General features: G+C 39.9%; 1 protein-coding gene across 1 annotated transcript; it reads left to right on the plus strand.

Annotated features, from left to right (window-relative positions):
• Positions 1–1,487: 1,487 nt before the first annotated feature.
• LOC131462505 (WW domain-containing adapter protein with coiled-coil-like) lies at positions 1,488–13,392 on the plus strand. Its single transcript, XM_058633788.1, has 13 exons — positions 1,488–1,823; positions 2,230–2,263; positions 3,646–3,835; positions 4,769–4,860; positions 6,001–6,110; positions 6,263–6,360; positions 6,853–7,131; positions 8,404–8,520; positions 9,096–9,244; positions 9,411–9,502; positions 10,985–11,168; positions 11,525–11,652; positions 11,756–13,392. The coding sequence occupies exons 1-13, from the start codon at positions 1,783–1,785 to the stop codon at positions 11,823–11,825; spliced, it is 1,584 nt and encodes a 527-aa protein (XP_058489771.1). The 5' UTR covers positions 1,488–1,782; the 3' UTR covers positions 11,826–13,392.
• The last annotated feature ends 3,293 nt before the right edge of the window (positions 13,393–16,685 follow it).

Here is a 16,685-nt window from a genome sequence, read left to right on the forward strand (position 1 = left end):
AAGAGCTAGTGTGTTGTTTATGCATGTTAGTGAGCACCTAGTTAATAGTGAATATGTGTTCCCTAATCTAAAGTGTTACCGAACACAATTATGACAATCCATGGACGAACAGAACAGCTAACAGACAGACCAGGCCTGGCACCACAGGGTCACAACATGACTCAGCCCACTCATTGTATAGTTTGCCCTCTGTGTTCAAGCTTTGTGCATTGACAGAAAAAATACTGAGAACAACAAAATAATTGTCTGTGGTACGTGCAGCTATGGGCCTGCACTGTCCTACTGAACACAGTGACGGTGATAGACAGAGCACTCAGTGTGGTTGCTCTGCTCGATGTTAAACCTCAGACCCTCTTTCCATTTTCTTTACCGCTGTAAGAATCCACAGACAGAAGGCAACAATAGGGAGCTGATGTAACAGTCAGCCAGAGTAAGAAAATAAGCCAGAGGTTGAGGACCATGGATAACTCCCTCTTTACCTCAATGAGGCCCCCAATCTCAGCCCCCTACTCCCACCTGTCCATCACCTGTCAAGAGACTTTTCTTCACTCATAATTCCATAACACCTGGCTCGGAAAACTCACAGCAAACACAAAAGACAACCTGTCTTATTTCCACCTCACCTGTGCAATCCATTGAAGGGAGCCAATTCCTCTTTACTCCACTTGACCGTCTCTTTTCTCGCAACCCAATAAAACAGGTGTCTGCTCAGTGACGTTTATCAAAACTGGCCCCTCGTAATATCATTCTATCTTTTCATTTTTGTTTTTTCACCTGCTATGTCCCCTCAAGTGCTGTCTTTTATGGACTCTGCTGTGTCTTGTCAGTGTGCATAATTAATTAATTCAAAAATAGGAGAAAGAGAACCACAAGCAGCAGTTTCTCTTTATGCCTCCCTTAGTTCATTTTGATGGAGAATCATTCATAGATGTAAACAATATGTTGTTCTTTGCTACTTTTATTTTAATTATTAATTAGTTTATGTAAGTACCCTGCTGAACGTGTACTACCTGTCTCCAAAAACAAGTGTCATACACTCATAAAAGTCAAAAGTGCATCATCACAAATCATATGGAATTAAGTTAATATACACGTTCATTTAATTTAATTTAAAACAGCAATACTTCCCTCGCTTGATTTTTGTATTCTATTTTTTGTATGACAATTTTAGCTGAACAAATAAATCCCACAACCGCACACCTAGCTTCGTTTTCAGCTGCGTCACGTTATCCAGAGACAACGCAGCTAATACCGGAAATCACGCTTCTGGTTTCAAAATAAAAGCCCAAACAGAGCAGAGCGAATCTCGCTGTCTTCATCACACGTCACAATAACGGTATTTTGTTTTTATTATGACAAGTACGAAAAATTAATATGACAAATTTGATGAATTGTGACAGTGTTATATAGATGACTGACATGTTTGATGGTTTCACTTTGTATTTTGAAAATTGAAAGCGGAACTTGATTTTCGCTGGCTAAACATTACGGAGGAGGAGACCGTTCTCTCCGTTTCCTGCTGCGTCTCTGCTGCTGCTTTCTGATGAACTATATCGGTTGAGCCAATCGTACACAGTAACTACATGCTAGGTGATGCACTGAGGGTGGTTTTAAAGAAAGACCACCCGCTATGCAGTGCTGGTACTCGGTGCACGGTGTGTAGGTATCTGTGTGTGAGGACAGCCCGGGGTGGAGACATCAGGAAGCTGAAGAAAAGAGAAGCAGACAGACAGGAGGCCACAGTTCCCCCTCACACACACCACACACATCACCTCGGCCTTGATGGTGATGTATGCAAGGAAACCAGCAAGAGTCAGCGATGGGTAAATTCAGTACAGGCCCCGACATATGAAACACGCTGCGAATGTTTTATTTCCCGTTTTAAAATCTTAAATTTGGTTATTCGTGACTTCTCATAGCAGTTAGCCATTAGTGCTACCAGATTAGCTACGGGTTCCGGTTGTATCCTGTAGCTAAATCCAGTAACGTTAACGAACCGCTTGTTAAGAGACACTGTGAAGTTGAACCATTTATATTACAACAATATTGTGTATAAAATATGTTTAGGTGTCTTGTCGTATTTGAACCAGTAGTAAGAAAACTTAAACAGCTGCTGCTTTGATGTCAATTCAAGCTAACTTAGCTAATGATAGCCAGTGAGCTAACTAATAATAAACCTACTGCAGAAAGTTGCTAATTTGTGCTCATTTTTACTTTTTGTTTATTCAGGTGCAACGACAGAAAGGATTCACAATCCTATCAGGTATGCTTTACTTGATACTTGTCAATATTCTCTTATAATAAGGAAATCTGTCACCTTTCCTTGAAAATAATGAAATGAAATCCAATTAGTGTCGCAGGAACAATACCAAGTGATAGGCAATTATCATCAAATAATGCATTAAAATATATTCTTGAACTTTACATATGAAGTGTAGTTTTAACACGGGCTACATTTTGTTCAGACAGAACAAAATCTCAGGATACAATAATACTGCAGTAACTTGCAATAACTTTCCGTGTGAGTTATATGTCTAACAGTACATATTAGGATCTCTTGAGCTCTTGCTTATAGGGAAGCAGGGTTGTAAATACTCCAATAAATAAATATAATAAAAACTCTTTTTCCTAAAAAAATCTTTCCAGGGTTACAACTTACCAAATAGCTTCTCCCCTTACTTGTATGCAAAGATCCACACCTTTTTCTTCTCACGTTTTGACGGGGGAAACTGAAATGCTAGATGACATACTTAAAAAGTGCTGGAACATCCACAGATTTACAATCTTTGTCTCTCCTACCTTCATGCTCCTTTCTCCATATGCATCCAATTAATGATCTTTATGACGAGGCTCGAGTACAGTTGAGACAAAGTGCAGGGCACAGAATTTAATAGGTGCTGTTCCACCGTGAACTTGTGTCTTGTTGGAACCGTTTAATTGATGTTCCAAACTGATCTAGGACAGACTCTATGCGGGAATAGACAGGTGCATGTTGGCCTCAGTTTTTGCATGTGTCATCACAACGTCCTGTTTCGGTGATTAGTCTTTTGGCCGAGAACCGAAACTCGCCAAAAAAGTCATTTTCCGCTGATATGTACGAATACGAATTTTCGGTGCATCTCTAGATTCAGTACAGCTGACCCAAAACTACAGTTTTTGCACACAAGACCTATTATTGATGATTTGATTTACATCACAGGTCTATGACATCAATACGCTTGTTTTTACAGTATCATAAAACTGAAAATGCCAATATATCCTTACATTATAACAGTAACTAAAAAGCCAGTCATCTCTGACTACTCTCAAAAGAAATATCTACCAATAATATAACACAGGCCTCATGATAATGTATATCTTTTTCAATATAATAGCTAACATTGTCTGTAAAAGGCTGAAGCCAATCAATGTTTAATATTTCTTTAGCTAGCACAATGTTGTGACCTTATCTAGTGAATTTAAAACATGATTTGGATGATGTTAGATTCAGCTGCTGCCATTCTATGATCTTCAAACGAAGCAAAACCTTATTCTTAGTGGTGTTAGAAAATGTTATGATGCATGAGTTGGTGCATGGTGGTATGTGTAAGAAAGTGGCGAGAAAGTTGGCACGTCCCGACATTTCTTATTTGCACTCTTTTGTAGACCCATAAATCTCAGCCCAAGAGCCAGTCCAGCAGCCTTCACCGTTACGACAAGGTGCGTGATGGATCAGTGGATCCCACACCCCCTTACAAGATGCTGCGACGCTCGGATGAAAGTCCTGTCAGTAGACATACAGACAGCACAGGACATGGCAAGGCAAAAACTTCTCACACAGTCAGAGGAAAAAATGGTAAGCTTGGATCTGTGGTCTAATGTATGCATGCAACATTAAGTTTTATTTTAAAGGGTTATCCTGGGACACAAGTCGTAGTTCATGAAAATTTGACATGAACAAAGAGCACAAAATAAAGGTTTGGAGTTTTTGTCATGTCTGTGTTTGTGTCAGGATTACCACCAAAAGGTTATAATTCCTTCATTGGGCCTAGGGCTGCGCAATAAAACAATGACATATATACACCTTTTTTCTTGTTTTTATGTTTGGTAATGTTTTCATGACTGCAGCCCTCCCTTTAAAGCTAAGATGATGTCTGCACCACAACAGCAGACCATAGTGTCTTCTCTGTCTATCGCCCTACCATATGACAAAAACAGTGATATCACATGCACAATCACCTTCTTCATTTCCAAAGACATTGACCCACGCATGTATGTTTGTTTTAGGGCTATAACCAATGATTATTTTCATAATCGATTATGCTGTCGGTTATTTTCTTGATCAAGCAAGTAATTGTTTCGTCCATAAAATGTCAGAGAAAGTTGAAGAATCTTTCCCATACCTGGAAATGATTCAGTTAAGATTTTAATTAGTACATACCTGTTGTACTTATCTAAATTCATTTGCAGAACATGCTACAGTTGTCATGTTCAACTTAACCAAAATAACCTCTTCCACTAGTAAAGGGAAATCTTTAATCTTGACAGAAATATATGGAAGGATAGAAAAAAGTATGTTAAGATTTTTTATCTTTATCTCCCAGCCCTAATTGGGTCATAACCTTCATCCAAGAATATTTATTCAAAATCTTTCCTTCTGACAAACAAATGAGGACAAATGTGGCCAAAAACATAACCTTATTGCAGAACTTACTGACTTAATAAAGTTAATGTAAAACATTAAGATTGTGTATTTATTTGGGTAATTGACAAATGTCTCTTTTTGCAGGGACCAGCGGCTCTCCTCAGGAGAACTCCCACAACAACAGTTCCCACCATGGCTCCGACGTGCATGCGACTCAGAGCAAGCCTGCAGACAGGGTAAGAGGCTGCCCAGTGATATGCAATCATATACCCTCAGCATATCCTGTATTAAATTACTGTCATGCTGCTTTGGAATATGGTGTGGTATAATGTGGGACGTCATGTGGAGCCATCTCTCTGTCTATACACAGGTAATTAGCGAGTACATGATCTAATTGATGATCCTTTTAAAAAAACAAACAAAAAAAACACTGGCACTTATACCATGAAAGAAGAGACTTAACTGAAGAGGAAAGCTTCATTCTTAATATTTAACACTCTGTCTTAACATTGTCTTTGATGCTGACTTAATACTTGGTTGTCAGCATGATGTATTGTACACAGACTGTCTGGGATAAACATAACTAGATTTATATTTATCACTTTGCCACGAGAAAGCAGTGGAGTGGTGCATCATGACAGCGTACAGTTGTTGTTCTGGAAAAGAGTATTGGGGGCATTTGTTTCCTTTGTGATGAAAAAAAGATATGTATATATCTATTGTTCCCACCCAGTCAACAATGAATCACATATTCATCTATTTTCTCAATAGCAGTTGATTGAATGATTTCAGCAGGACTCAACTTTGTATTATTTAATTGTCTCATTGTGGGTAGCATATCAAATGTTGGGTCGAGGGTGACATGGGAGGTGTGCTACAAGCTGGGCTGTTGAAAACACCAAGCATTTTTCTCTCTGAATTGTATAAAGATTGTTATATTACCACCTTTACACATGTTGTAAGAGTGCTGCGGTACCTTTAAGAGCTCTCTCAGTCTCAAGTGATCTAGATATAATTATACTTTTTTAAATTATATTAATATATACAGTACATTTAAGAATGACGAGAACATGTTTGAATGACGGGACTTGTCACTATATTCAGTACATGATCCATTAATATAACATTCCAGTTTCCATTCCCTCTCTCTGAAAAACCCTCATCCATTATTGAAGCTGGCAATTGAGGAATGAATGTGTACTGTATTTATGTTAAGTGTTTCTATTCAAAATGTTAAGCTTTGCGATTCAGCACAATGAATGTTATGTGTGCATCCATTTTGAATTGTTGTTATTGTTTATTATTGGTGCTGCTTCACTTTTCCTACTTCATCTACACCTTTGTAACTTCTATCACCTTTTCTTTTTCTGCACCAGGATCCAGCAGATGACTGGACAGAACACATCAGCTCTTCTGGAAAGAAGTATTACTACAACTGTAGAACTGAGGTCTCCCAGTGGGAGAAGCCAAAGGACCTGCTTGAGAGGCAAGACCATTCAGTTTTTAATCTGAAAATTAGAAATGGACTTTGTGATGCACCTGTACCTCACAATAACACACAGCACTCAGGATGAGGAGTTAAATTTCAGCCTGCATTCTTCGCATTGTCACTTTTGCATTGTGTTTATATTGATTCAGGGAACAACGACAGAAAGATCCAGTCAAGATGGCGGCAAACAGTTTCCCAAAGGACATGGACTACAGACAGGAGGCCTTGCAGGACAAAGCCACAACAAGTTAGTAAAAAAGGGAATTCATTGTAGGTTCTGTGTTACTGTGTGACAGATTTAATTTAGATGCACATGATTGCTGTATATGTAGCTGGGGTGACATGCAAGGGGTATTATGAAGAGCCAGGTGGTCCTGTGAACCACCACCACCACAAAAGGTAGTGCAACACTTGGCTTTTTTTTAGGAAAAAAATAAAAAAGCCATATTGTGTGTTCAACCCCAATGATTTGCTTATTTTGGTTTCTTCATGTTTGAAAGTTGGTGGTGCAACTCAGGAATTTAGCCTCTGTGGGGTGTGAGCACAGGATAAGAAATTCAGGTTAAGTTCCTGTGTTTCACTTCCATCTTTCAGATTTGAATACGCTACTTTGGATGAGAAGGGAAATGCTTTCATGAAGTAATTTACATCAAGTGTGTAAAACATGGTAATTTGAGCATACAGTCTCAGAATCAACATTGCGTCCGATGATATGACAGTCTTCTGCTCTGCTCTTCAGAGAACACATCAGGGGACCAGTCGACATCATCCAACTCCGCCCATTCCTCCTCCTCCTCCACTTCTCAGAGCCTGAATTCTGCTACTAGTGCTTTAGGTTCCACCCCCTCCACCATGTCAACCTCCTCTTCATCCTCTACGGGGCAGTTGCTCCAGTCTATCCAGTCCCCATCCCCAGCACTGCTGCAGGACCCGGCGCTCCTTCATCAGCTCCTCCCTGCCCTGCAGGCGACTCTGCAGATGAATAACGGCAACATGGACATGGCTAAGCTCAATGAGGGTGAGAGCACAAAAGATGACTTTGCTTACACTTCCACACATGTCTTTTATACATATTGCATTGTACCATATGTAGATTTTGTATGGTATACTTCATTACAGAAGGGATGCAAGTTTACATTGTTAACTCACACTAGGCTTTGTTGTATTAAGTTGAGTATTAAGCTGATAAACAAACACAAAGATGGAGTTTACTTTCTGCTCGCAGTTTTGTTTCATGTTTAACTTTTGGATTACTAGTATCTCAGAGAATCTTTCTCAACTAGACTGAAAAAGGTAATTTTCCAAAAATAGGTGCTGGATAAAGAGTTGTCTTGATCTAATAATGAAACGTGATACTGTGACTTGTAGATGCTGTTCAAACAGAAAATCGCTTTTGAAATCTCACAGCTGTCTGCGTGAGGCTGACGTGTGCTTGTTGTTTTGTCCTGTTTACCAGTTTACTGACTGGGCTCTTGTCATTGTGGTGTCAGTGATGATGTCTTCTGGCTAACTTTTAGTTAACTTCCTCTCTGTTGCTGCCATTTCCCTCCTTCCTCCCTGTGTCCAGACTTTTACTAAACGGCTCACTACAGCTCAATAAACTCCATTCTGGAAAAGGGAAACAGAACAAGTACGGCTATAATGCTCAATGACTTTAGTGGAACAACTCAAGTGTCTTTCTGAAGTTTTATTTCACACCCTAGTTAATAGTAATAGTTTCACCTGCTGGAAAGTTCTACACTGTCACTGTTTGCTAATTTATTCACAGAGAAACCACATTAGGGCTGAGTCATGACTGTGGAGAGCTGCTTTGCAATCCTGCATGTGTGTATTTGCGCTGAGTTGTACATGTATGGGTACCAGCAGACCCCCTCACATAACTCCAAACAAGTGTCCATGTGTAACAAAGACTTTGTTGACGCTTTTGTCCAAAAAGAGTGCCCAGTCGGCTTGTGTGGTCCACATGGACTGGAGGTGTGCTCGTGTTCATCTGTGTTGGGTCCACGAAAAAATTAAATTAATGGTCACGTGGACATCTATTGATGCATGTACATGGAAACTATGACCCGGGATTTAGCTCACGAGCTAAGACAACTGCTTCTTAGTGGACTTCTGTCTCCTGTCTCCTGAGTGTTGGAGTATAGAACTATTTAATTTGTTTTTCACTGACAAGAGCTTTAACTGTTTTCTGATTTAATTGTTAGTGTTTGTGCACTCACCTGTTGTGGTTCCTTGCTCCTTCATATGTATGTGTGCATTTGCGTGCACACTTCCTCTTTCCTCCCTCCAGTCTTGGCAGCTGCTGTCACCCAAGCTTCCTTGCGGTCTGTGCTTCATAAGCTCCTCGCTGCTGGACCTGCTTTCAACATCACTGCTCTGCTCTCCGCTGCTCAGCACTCCAACCAAGGTACAGCATTCTTAGTGTTTCTCACCATCCGCTACACAAACTAATTTTTATTTGTGTTTGTGAGACCAGGGTCTTCTCTCTAAATCAAGTGACCCACTACCACTGTAATGAAGGGCTTTAAGTCTAAATTTTCTATTTCTCAAACACATTGCGTTGCCTTGCTTTGTGCTTGTCTTATGTCACATCTGTTACCTGGTGTGCTCACAGTTTAATGTTTACACATGAATCCAGTCGCTTCGTGTTCATAAAATTTAGCAAAATAAGCTGGAACTTCGAGCGCTTCTTCTCCATAATGCTGGGTGGTATGCAACGTCACATGTGATCGCCCGGTGTCGGCAGCTTCATTGTAATTATTGGACAGTCTGGACATGGAAAATGTGTTAATTGTCTTGTGTTCCCAATGACTTTTGTTACCGATGTTATGCGTTTCATACACATTCTTACACTCTGAATGTTGTTTATGTGTGTTTTGGATTAAGCAGTGTGGACAAACTATAGGCAAACGGGGCATATTTGCTTGTGTGTCGTCTGATAACCTTTTGCTTCTCCACATCCACATCATATGTCTCATGCAGCCCAGCACTCCAGCCAGTCTCCTGTCTCTCTAACATCCGATGCTTCATCACCACGGCCGTATGTGTCACCACGGAATGGCACACCCCAGAGCAACCAGAAATCTCTAGGGGGTGGGCATGCTGGAATCATTACATCCTCGCAATCAAGGGTGAGGAGCGCAATCAAAAGACTCAGGGAAAAGTTAGCTTTGTTAAATGGAGGTGGAATTTCCCTCTGCTCGTGTCGCCTCTTTATGCTCTTGTCTTATGTTTCTTTAATGCATCCCGATGCCCTTATTTCCTCTCATTTTTCTTGTTTTTCCTTTCGGTTCACAGGGCAGTATGTCTTCAGGCAAGCAAGGATCTGTCCCCCAGTCTCAGGCCGCAGAGAAGCGTCCAGAAGACCCCAGAACTCACCAGCAGAGAAGGTAGAAATTTGTGTTCAAAATCACTGCAACTCACCATCATTTTTGGTAAACTATTACCTGAAAGTAAACAAATTAAATGCATTTAGTTCATACTAGAAAGCATACATTTTAATAAATGGTATAATCCACAGCATCGCTGACTTATGCAGTACTGCGCTACAGTCTTAGGCCACCACTACATTTGTTTTAGTACTGCTATAATGCTCAATGACTTTATTGACTTTATCATATCCAGGAAATACGGGAAACTTGAGTAGATTTAAACTATTATTAATTATTATATAAACTATAATTTAGTGTGATTCTGGCTCTCTTATAACTGAATTTGAACCCTCATTAGTTTCATTGGCAAAACCTTTGTTTTTCATGTTAACAAATATCTGCTGTGAAAAACATCCACACCAGTTTTATTCAAGCTTGAGCATTATGTACACGTTATGAGTCAAGCTCATGGACAGTTGGATAAGACCAATTTTCAGTCATATCATTCCAGTCCAAATGCCAGTGATCACAACATTTGACAGGCATTAAAATAACAAAACTGATGGTGCCCTATAACATGAATGGTCCAGTGTTAAGCAAAACTGTAGCTAGGGCTGTCACTTTTTTACTCGGACTATTTCTTTGTCGAAACGTGGGGTGTTAAGTTCCTGTTTGAGCTGCAATGGCCTGTTTGAAATTCATACTGCCATCTCATAGACCATTGGAAGTAGTACCGCTTAGGATCCAGTCGCTCGTAAAGGTTTCCTACCACGTCATGTGACAGTGGCTGCACAAGGACGGACTGTACAGAGTGACTTTGTCAAAGGCAGCCGCAGCAGCGGCAGAAATTTAGTGATGCAGGTAGAGCTGAAACAATTAATCGATGAATCGATTATTAATCGATTACTAAATTAATCGACAACTATTTTGATAATCGATTAATCGGTCTGAAGCTTTTTTCATGAGGAAAACAAGATTTCTGATTGTTTAAGCTTCTTAAATGTGAATATTTTCTTCATTTTTTTGCTCTGAATAACAAAGAAATCATTAAAATTTTATCATTCTGGTTTGTTGACAAAACAAGACATTAGAGAACATCATCATTTCCAGGTTTGACGAACACCATCAACATTTTTTAAGGTTTTCTGATATTTTATGGACCAAACGATTAATCGAGAAAATAATCGTCACATTAATCGATTATGAAAATAATCGTTAGTTGCCGCTCTAGATGCAGGCCTACATGAGCGAGACTCCTCTCTATGCATGTTTGCTTTGACAATGGCTTCTATTACCTTTTTAGTTAAAGGCTGCCAAAGTTGTTTTTTTCCCATCCTACCCTACTGAACATCAGCAGCACTATTAATAAAGTAACATAAATTTGATCAAACTTGATTTTTTTTTTTCCCCTTTTTTTTCAAAAAAGTAACAGCCCTAATTGTCGCTGTATTTTATGTACACCATCAACACACAGTTAGAAAGCTTTTCTTGCTCCTTCAGCCATGAGATTCTGTGCTCGGGATCAAACGTATCTGGTGCTGCTTTGCCCCACGCCCCGTCCGGCAGCTCCGGCCAAACCCAGGCGGATACCCCCACCACCTTTGTTCCCACCCTGGCAACTCATTTTAATGAGAACCTCATCAGACATATCCAAGGATGGCCTTCAGAGAACACGGAGAAACAGGTACAGTCCAGAGAAAAACAAAACACCAATGTGTAACCTTAACATAAGCATCAACATCAATTGCTTTTGTTCATAAAGTCCAAACTGAGGCAGACTAATAATAGCAATAAACAAAAATCACCAAAAGTCATGCACTGCAGCTTTACTGCTTCTGTTACTTGTTGTCACAGAGCTGTGGGAATCTTATCACCGGTTTAAAGCTGGATTTGCACCTTTTTAATGAGCAGTACATCATGTGGGTAGACATTCATAGCCAGCAGTTTGTGTAATCACCAGGTTGTCAATATTAGATCTTTGTTTGTTGTGAGAATGCATCATCCTGACTTGACTAAAAGCACTCCCCTCTTCTCCCTCAGGCGGCTCGGTTGCATGAAGACATCTACAACATGGGCAGCTTGTATATGTCTGAGATCTGTACAGAGATGAAAAACCTCCGCTCCCTGGTCAGAGTGTGTGAAATTCAGGCCACGCTCAGGGAACAGAGGTGAGCCACTTGTTTAACTTTTTGCATAGACCTGTGCATTCATTGTTGACAATGCACACATTCATCTATACCTGTTTTGTTTGTTTTTTTCTCCCAACTACAGAATCTTGTTTCTGAGGCAGCAGAGCAAAGAGCTGGATAAGCTGAAGAACCAGAACTCCTACATGGTGTGAGGACCTGACCACGGAAGGAAGGACTGGGATGAATTGATTCAAATATTGATTAAAAAAAGAGGAACACACAGGACAACAAGTTGCTACAGCCTGTTTAATTCTCCCTGTTAGAGCAACTGAGAGAAGCTGTGAGAAGACAGCAGCTGACAGTGTGAGGCTCCATCACCTTCATCATGTCACTTTTTCTTTACCTTTCCTCTAACAAAAAAAAAAAAAGATTCTCCAATGCCCACCACATGAAATGCTCTTGTTGAAAGGTGAGACGTGACAGTTCACCGAGTCGGACACTTTAACCAAGTGGACATAAAGGACCTGAGGCTCTTTTCAAACGGCACCTTTTTGGACTGTGAACCTTGGATTATATTGTATTGTATTGGGTTAACTTGTTTTCTGGTGTGTTTGTTTTCTGGCGTGTAGTTAGTTGTCAGCAAGAGATTCATCCTTGGTAAAAATGAACTGAAGTCATTTCATAATAATTGGTGTCACGCAGTTCTCAGGGTGGAGAGAGAACAAACCCGTTTACTCCCCAAACGTCTGAAATTTACATAGTCATGCAACACAATGTATGGATTCCACAGCAGTGATGTTACTGCCACTTGTGTGTCCTCGCTGGTTTTTTCATGAGGTTTGAGAGAAGACCTCTGACCAGACCTTTTACTTTAATATGCTTCAGTTATTTTGACCCGGTTGATGGGAATCTGCACTCTGGTGGTACAGAATCATGGGATAACTGTAGGTGGTCGTGTCAGACACACACTCACAATGAGTCAGACGCAAGGATGAGTTGATACAATACTTGGTATTGGTTCAATTTCTGTCAAAAATCACTGGATTGAATATTGGGAAAAGAAACGGCTAAATTACAATTGAATCCATAAACGGTGAATAGAGAGACCAGGTCGTGGGAGTGTGGGCTACACGTCTGTCTTGGTTATAGTAAATGCATCAGTAGAAATGTGTAATTAAAATCTAAGTTCATGGAAAAGAGGAAAAGGACTATCGGACTGATATCTTTGATCAGAATTCGAGGATGTGTTGAAGTGGTTTGGAGCCATCCCTATTCAAAAGTAATTTTGAAGCCTACATTGTTGGACCTATGTTGGCTGCTAGTGTAAGAGGTTCTATTCGTTTGTAGCCCTGCTGGCTATTTATTAATCCTCTCTTATTTCTTTTTTATGTATAATTGTCAGCGTTTTGTTTCTTCTCCCAAATCCAGTTGGGGAAATCTTTCATTCCTTTTGTGCAACTTAGCGAAAGATTGTGTAAAAACAATAGAAGAAAAGTGACTGAATTTACATCATGTAAAGCTAAATTATTCTTGCACATGATTGATTACGTCTTTGTAGTCAAAATAAAGAAAGGTCGATGGAAAGACGTTTTATTTTTTCAACGAGGAAACTCCGACTTTGCTTTCGTTTCTGATCAGCTGCCGTGGCTGCAGCCATTTAATCTGTTGACTCCAGCCCGGCTACTTTTATTTAAAAGGGTTTATTCACGATTAGAAGACGGACCCTTTTTACCGTTGATCTCTTTTACATTCATAAAGAAGCTTCCTTTTGTCTTTTGACTATTCTTTTTCCTTGTCTTTCAATAGTTTCCACCAAATCTGATGTGCACACTTTTTTGGGGGGTTGTGGGGTGGGTTGGGGTAGAATGGGATTGGGGGGGGGGCTTTGTATTCCATAAAATATGAGAATAAAATATTATACCACATGAGCTGCTTGACTTTAGTTTACTGTTCAGTGTTTTCACTGTGGATCCAGAAGCTTGAACTTGCCTGATATGTTGATGACCTGCCGTGTAGCTCCTTCTTTGGCCACAGGATGGCAACAGTGAGCTCTTGATTCTGCTTCTCTGAAAGTGTGCAATTCGTTTGTTGCTTCTGATTTGATCGGATTAAAATCCTATTACTGCACATGCTGATTGTAAATTGTAGCCTGATCAAAGGCAGAGGGCTGGAAAATGTTATATTATTTTTTTGTAAATGCTTAGTTTTAGATTTTATTAGTGTTTTTGGTCATATGGGGTATTTGAAAGATGCAAAAAAAAAATCATAAGTATTGTGTCATAAAAACCCAGCAAAAGATGCCATTTTAAAAATGTATTTAGCACAAATGAACAACCATCCCTGAATCAAATAACACAATCAAGGAAGTAGACTAAAAATGAGCAGAATACAGCTGGGGGTTGATGCAGTTATATAACATAAAAAATAATAAGTAACCCTCATGAGACATATCTACTGACAACATAACAAATGTTGTGTTTAACTTGCATAGTCTAAACAAAAGCCTATTGAAAATGTTATATAAATGAAAATACAACAAAATAAACACTTAAAAAATGAACACATTTTCGCTACAATTTTAGTTTTGTAAACGTAACAAAAAAAGAATGAAGATATTTCTCGACTGAGGTTGGGAAGCACAATTTTTCAAAAATACTGTCCCCCTATTCTAGTAATACAGAGCTAAATGCAAATCAGTGAAGTATTCCTTTAAGTATGAACCATACTTTTCCAACTCCAGCAAAAACATGTACTGTATAATTCTCTTCACAGTACCCTGGACAAGAGGTCGCCCTCTTTGGCCTCGGAGCAGCTCAGAGACATTACACTTCACATCATTCTTTAAACCCTGATAGGCTCGATCACTGTCACCTTACACATCCAATACACGGCCTCACCTGATGACTGATGGTGGTGACGGTGGCTCTGCAGAGTCAAACGTCATCCTCGCGCGCGCTGTAGTTTTTGCGTGAAAGCCTGCTCTCTTGATAAGTGATGATGCTGAACCTTCAATCAGCTGCTCATCAGTCAACGTGTGTCTGTATGTGAGAGACACTGGCCTGTCTGTGGGCATTTCTGCCCCCAGTGTCCTTGGGGGACATTGACAAGTGTGCTGATTACCTGTCACACGTTTATTTATGGATCCGTGTGACTGAAGTGAGCCAGCTGTGAGCCTCAGCCATTACCCTGGTTTCTCTATTCACTGCATCTCCCCTCTGCTCCTCAATTAGCCCGACTCTCTCTACACCCCACCTTTGCTTGCTCCTCTCTTCATACACCGCCCCGCCACATTCCTATTTTCTCCTCATCTCACCATTTTCCACCTTTTTTCCCCCCACCATTTCCCCCTCTGTCCTTGTCGCCCCCCCCCCTCACCATTGACTCCCCACTACTCCTGACTTATCATCACAGCCAGAGGGGATACATTAAAGTGACCGATCTCCCCTCAAGCCAAAGTTAACATGGGGTTGGGGGTGGGAGATGGTCAGCGTTGGCTGACATTGTACAACTTTTGATGAATGAGCGCGGCCCACGGCCGGTGCCTTCTTACAATCCCGATCATTTCTACTCCAGTGATGTGTGCGACTTTGAATTTCATGTATTTCTGTGGCCTAGATACTGTACTTTCACAGTAAGTCATGAATATATAAAAAAATAATAGAAGCCGTTTACTGTGACCTCAAATAAACACAGTATTTAACTGTAAATTTACAGCCTTACATTTGTGATTAAGCAGTGATTTCTTGCATGAATTCAGTATAGATGTTGCAAAGAAAATGGCAATAAAAATATTTATATATATGTACATTTGCTCTCTGGGTTACACACGTTTGGAAGCACTAGTTTAAATAACTGTGCGATTTATCTGTTGGACAATAATGATGCGAGATGTCACATATTTCGGAGAATGTCAAAACTGATGGACATTGGGATTTTTCATCTTATAATACCTTATAATAATTAATCTGCCTCTCATTCACAGTTCTAATGAAGTGAGATTGGGGCTCAGTAATTTAATAATATCGTCACACGGCTGATGTAAATTAAATATTTTTTGCCAAAGGTGCTAATTATCCTCGGTCATTGCTGTGGTTTTACTGCCTACGGCTTTTTTTTTTTTTTTAATTTTCAGTGTGGCCCAAAGAAGACAGTTATTGATCATATGCAATCACATTCTTAAGATTATATTATGTTGTTCAGGAAGCATGTAAGTATACATACGTCGCCATGTTGGCTCACATGTGTTCAGTAATGTGAGATCCCTGCAGTGCCATGAGGTACTTATCATTTGTCTCATAAATAATTCACATCACAGTGTATTCTCTCCATGGCAGCGGAGCACCTCAAAATTACAACGGACGCACTCGCTTGAAATTGCCTTTCTGCAAGTGGCAGTATGCATTTTTAATTTGTTGTCAAATCTGGGGGTTTACAGCCCAAGGACGTCTGAGATCCGTCTTTCCTGAACACTCGTGGGCTCGCACAGCGTCGTATAGATTACTTTTCTTGGAGAATGGATTTATTATTTGAGAGCGTTTGTGACTTTTTGACCCCAAACTAAAAAAAAAAAAAAAAAAAGCTGCTTAGTCATCCTGGTAAAAATTGTGTGGGTGACGATCATATCAGAAAGTCATCCCAGGACAATAAGTAGATATCTATACCTGCCACTCACATATGTGTGACCTGATGCAGCATAGAGAGAAGATATGTCATGTATATGGAAGTGCATTTAAGTCGCTCAACACACGTGAAGGCTACAGTTTCACTCAATATATCTTACATCTCGTCCGTCTCGCCACAGGGGGGTGCTCTTGGTCAATGGTCAAACCTGACCAATAGCACCCCTGTTGCTGTTAATAGTAAAGCACATTATTATTTCTTGATTAAGATGTCAAATTATCGTTATTTTGTTAGTTATTTAACAGTTTTAGTGGTTGAATGTTATGCTTTTTATTCATTTCTGACTTCCCAGAGAAGCCCAGGGAGCCGGCTCAAATTTGGGTATAAAAAGGTGAATTCACAAACACGCAAACATCTTTAGTTTTAACCATGTTTTTAAAAGACTTCTACAA

Source organism: Solea solea, chromosome 1 (genome assembly GCF_958295425.1).
Source record: "Solea solea chromosome 1, fSolSol10.1, whole genome shotgun sequence".
Taxonomy (NCBI): domain Eukaryota; kingdom Metazoa; phylum Chordata; class Actinopteri; order Pleuronectiformes; family Soleidae; genus Solea; species Solea solea.

What these genes read in the sequence shown, in the direction of transcription:
- LOC131462505 (XM_058633788.1), top strand. Translation starts at nt 1,783, where the DNA reads ATGGTGATGTATGCAAGGAAACCAGCAAGAGTCAGCGATGG. An exon ending in CACAGTCAGAGGAAAAAATG is followed by an intron (nt 3,836 to 4,768) that starts GTAAGCTTGGAT and finishes CTCTTTTTGCAG; the next exon opens with GGACCAGCGGCTCTCCTCAG. An exon ending in CCAAAGGACCTGCTTGAGAG is followed by an intron (nt 6,111 to 6,262) that starts GCAAGACCATTC and finishes ATATTGATTCAG; the next exon opens with GGAACAACGACAGAAAGATC.